General features: G+C 58.7%; 1 protein-coding gene across 1 annotated transcript in view; it reads right to left on the minus strand.

Annotated features, from left to right (window-relative positions):
• Positions 1-543: 543 nt before the first annotated feature.
• Positions 544-2,682, minus strand: part of CTSE (cathepsin E) — a 4,351-nt gene continuing 2,212 nt past the window's right edge. Inside the window, exons 4-9 of the mRNA XM_009707113.1 lie at positions 2,048-2,166; positions 1,756-1,955; positions 1,363-1,485; positions 1,131-1,272; positions 924-1,022; positions 544-708 (exon numbers count right to left, since the gene is read on the minus strand). Coding sequence (XP_009705415.1) covers positions 544-708; positions 924-1,022; positions 1,131-1,272; positions 1,363-1,485; positions 1,756-1,955; positions 2,048-2,166 — 848 coding nt within the window. The remainder of the gene's footprint in view (positions 709-923; positions 1,023-1,130; positions 1,273-1,362; positions 1,486-1,755; positions 1,956-2,047; positions 2,167-2,682) is intronic.

Below are 2,682 nucleotides of genomic sequence, written 5' to 3' on the forward strand. Positions count from 1 at the left end.
TGTTTCCTCTTCTGCCTGTCTGGAAATCCCAGCTAAGGACCACGGGGACCGACTTTCAGATCCAACGCTGCCCAGGGACGGCAGCATCTCCTGCACCGCCAAGGCTCCCTCCAGAGCAGGGGAACTCCGGTGAGAGCGGGCATACAGCCCTGGCAGTGCCGTGGGTGCACGGAGGCTTTTAGCTCACCGGGGAGGAGGGCAGGGTCCGGGGAAGGAGGATTTAACACTCCAGTGCAACCCAGCCGAGATCTGCAGGGTTGCTGCTGTGCTCATTACAACACGAGCATGGCAGGTTTTGTTTTATTAAAGCTTTTATTGAGCCATGTTTAAAAAAAGAATCTGGAAAGCTGATCACAAAGCTGCTGAAGACATTTTTTGTATTCATTACAAAACGGCTTCCTGGCGTGGACTGAACTTCTGCTGGGCTCTTCAGCTCCGGTCCCCGGGCGTCTTCATCACCTCCAGGGACACAGACGCAGTGGTGAAATCCCCTGCCCAGCCCGGTGGCTCCGTTCCCCTCCTGCCCCACGGGATGTCCCAGCCCTAAGGGACGGCGGGGGCCAACCCCACCCTGTTATTTCCACGGTCAAAGACGGAGTAAAACTGACGGATAAAAATGTCACCCAAAATCCAGAGGGGTCCGGCGGGAGGGGCGATGTCCAACCCTTGGAAGCCGCTGGTGCAGAAGGCCATGCCATCGCTGTCCTCCTGGGGAAGGAGAAGTGCAAAGCTGGGGACGAACCCGAGAGCCTCATGCACGTGGAAACACGCAGGAATGGTGACTGCGGGTCCCACGCACGAAGCAGCGGGGCTTGTCACCCACTGGGACACGCGGGTCAGCTCCCGGGGTGGCTCTGGACCACCTTTGTCTCTGGAGCTGATGGGAATGGGGGGTGGTGGTGCTGGTGAAGCCGCGGCCGTACCATGAGGGTGTAGGCCTGGGCGCTGAGCGTGTGGGGGAGCCCGTTGATGGTGAAGGTCACGTCGGGCATCACGTTGAGGTTGCTGCACTCCACGGCGTACTGCGAAACAGCCGGGTGGCTCAGTGGTGCTGCTCTGGGGCCAGTCCCTCCCGGCAGGGTGGGGGTCCCAGGGGTTTGCCCCCCTCCTCTCCCCTCCCTCACTCTCACCTCTCCATCCACAGACGTGGCACCAATATAGCTTTGCAATTCTTTTATATGCTTGATGGGACCTGTGATGAGCGACGTCCCGGTGTCCACGATGGCCTGGCAGCCGTTCATGCAGAAAATCGTTGTCCCACCCAGCTGGATGCTGGAGGAGGAGGAAAGAGAGGACCAGGAGGGACTTGTCCTGCTCCTCCGCCACAGCCCAGCCCTTCCCTCCCTGCCCAGCACCACTCACTTGTCCAACTGGATCTGCCAGTATCCTTGCTGGGTGACGGGCACCCAGTTCAGGGTCCCTGTGAAGCGGGAGGGGTCAAAGCCACCAAAAAGCAGCTCTCCTCCCAGGGAGGATTCGGGGTTCCTAGGGGGAGGAGGAGGAGACGTGAGGGATTTTCTCCTTTTTACTTTGCACGTTACATTTTAAAAGGGTGGATTTACACCCACTCACTTCCCACAAATGCTTAGGGTCATTCGCTTTATTCCTGTAAGGCCTGAGGACTGAGCTGCTTGGCACAGTACCAAAAAAACCCTTAGCTACCTCACTAAAAATCTTTATTTTCGCAGCCCCTCCTGTTCCCTAAAAGCAATGCCTGAGTCTAAGCAATGTCCCAGAGCAAAGCCATGTCCATACGCGCTCATGTAGACGGAGAACATAGGCAGCTCCACCAGATCTTGTGCCATCATGTTGTCAAAGACGGGGGTGACCCCGTCCACGGCCAGCGAGGGGTAAGCCAGCCCCAGGATCCCGTCGAAGGCGGCATCCACGAAGGTTTTTCCCGGCTCGCTGACGCTCTCTGCAAACTTCTGGTTGCTCACGGTGAGGCCCTCGACCTGTGGGGAGAGGAAGGTTCGATGGCGATGCTGAGTCTGTAGGCAAGTCCCAGGCACGTTGTCCAGAGCGGGGGGAGCCAAAGGCGACTCACGACTACTTGGTCAGATCCGATGACCCCCGTCAAACTGCCGGTCCCGTACTGGATGGAGAAGGGGGTGCCTATCACCTGGTACGTGCTGGACCGGGACGGGTGAAACTTGGCGTGCTCATCTGGGGAAGGAGATGGGAGCTGTCAGCAGAAATGCGATTTATCTGCATGGCCGTGGATGCCAGGAGCCCCCACCATGGCCGGTGGCAGTGACCGGCCTCGGAGCGAAACGATGGGGCAGTGTGGCATCACTAAAATGCCTGCGTCATGGGCACGCTGCCGAGGGAAAGGGCTGCTCACGAGGCATCCAGGCATTTTGGGGAGGGATAAAACTTATTCTCTTTCAATGTGCCTGAAAGGTGTGAGGTTTGTTAAGGGGAGTGGGATTAGCTCATGCGATGTTTCTATGAGACCTGAAGATCAGCACTGCCGTTCCTGTTTGGCAGAGGGAAGCGGCCCCACGGGCACTGCTGTACCCACTTTTCCCCAGACCCCTCGGGCTCAGCTGGAAGCACCCGAGGAGCCCTGGGGCTGCTCAGAGATGCTCCCTGTCCCCTGGGCAGCAGGGCTGGACTCGCCGGGGCTGGCTCATCGCTGAGAGCCCGAACAAGCCCGGTGCTTGTCACCCGCCGAGCTCT

Source organism: Cariama cristata, unplaced genomic scaffold (genome assembly GCF_000690535.1).
Source record: "Cariama cristata isolate BGI_N322 unplaced genomic scaffold, ASM69053v1 scaffold22009, whole genome shotgun sequence".
Classification (NCBI taxonomy): Eukaryota; Metazoa; Chordata; class Aves; order Cariamiformes; family Cariamidae; genus Cariama; species Cariama cristata.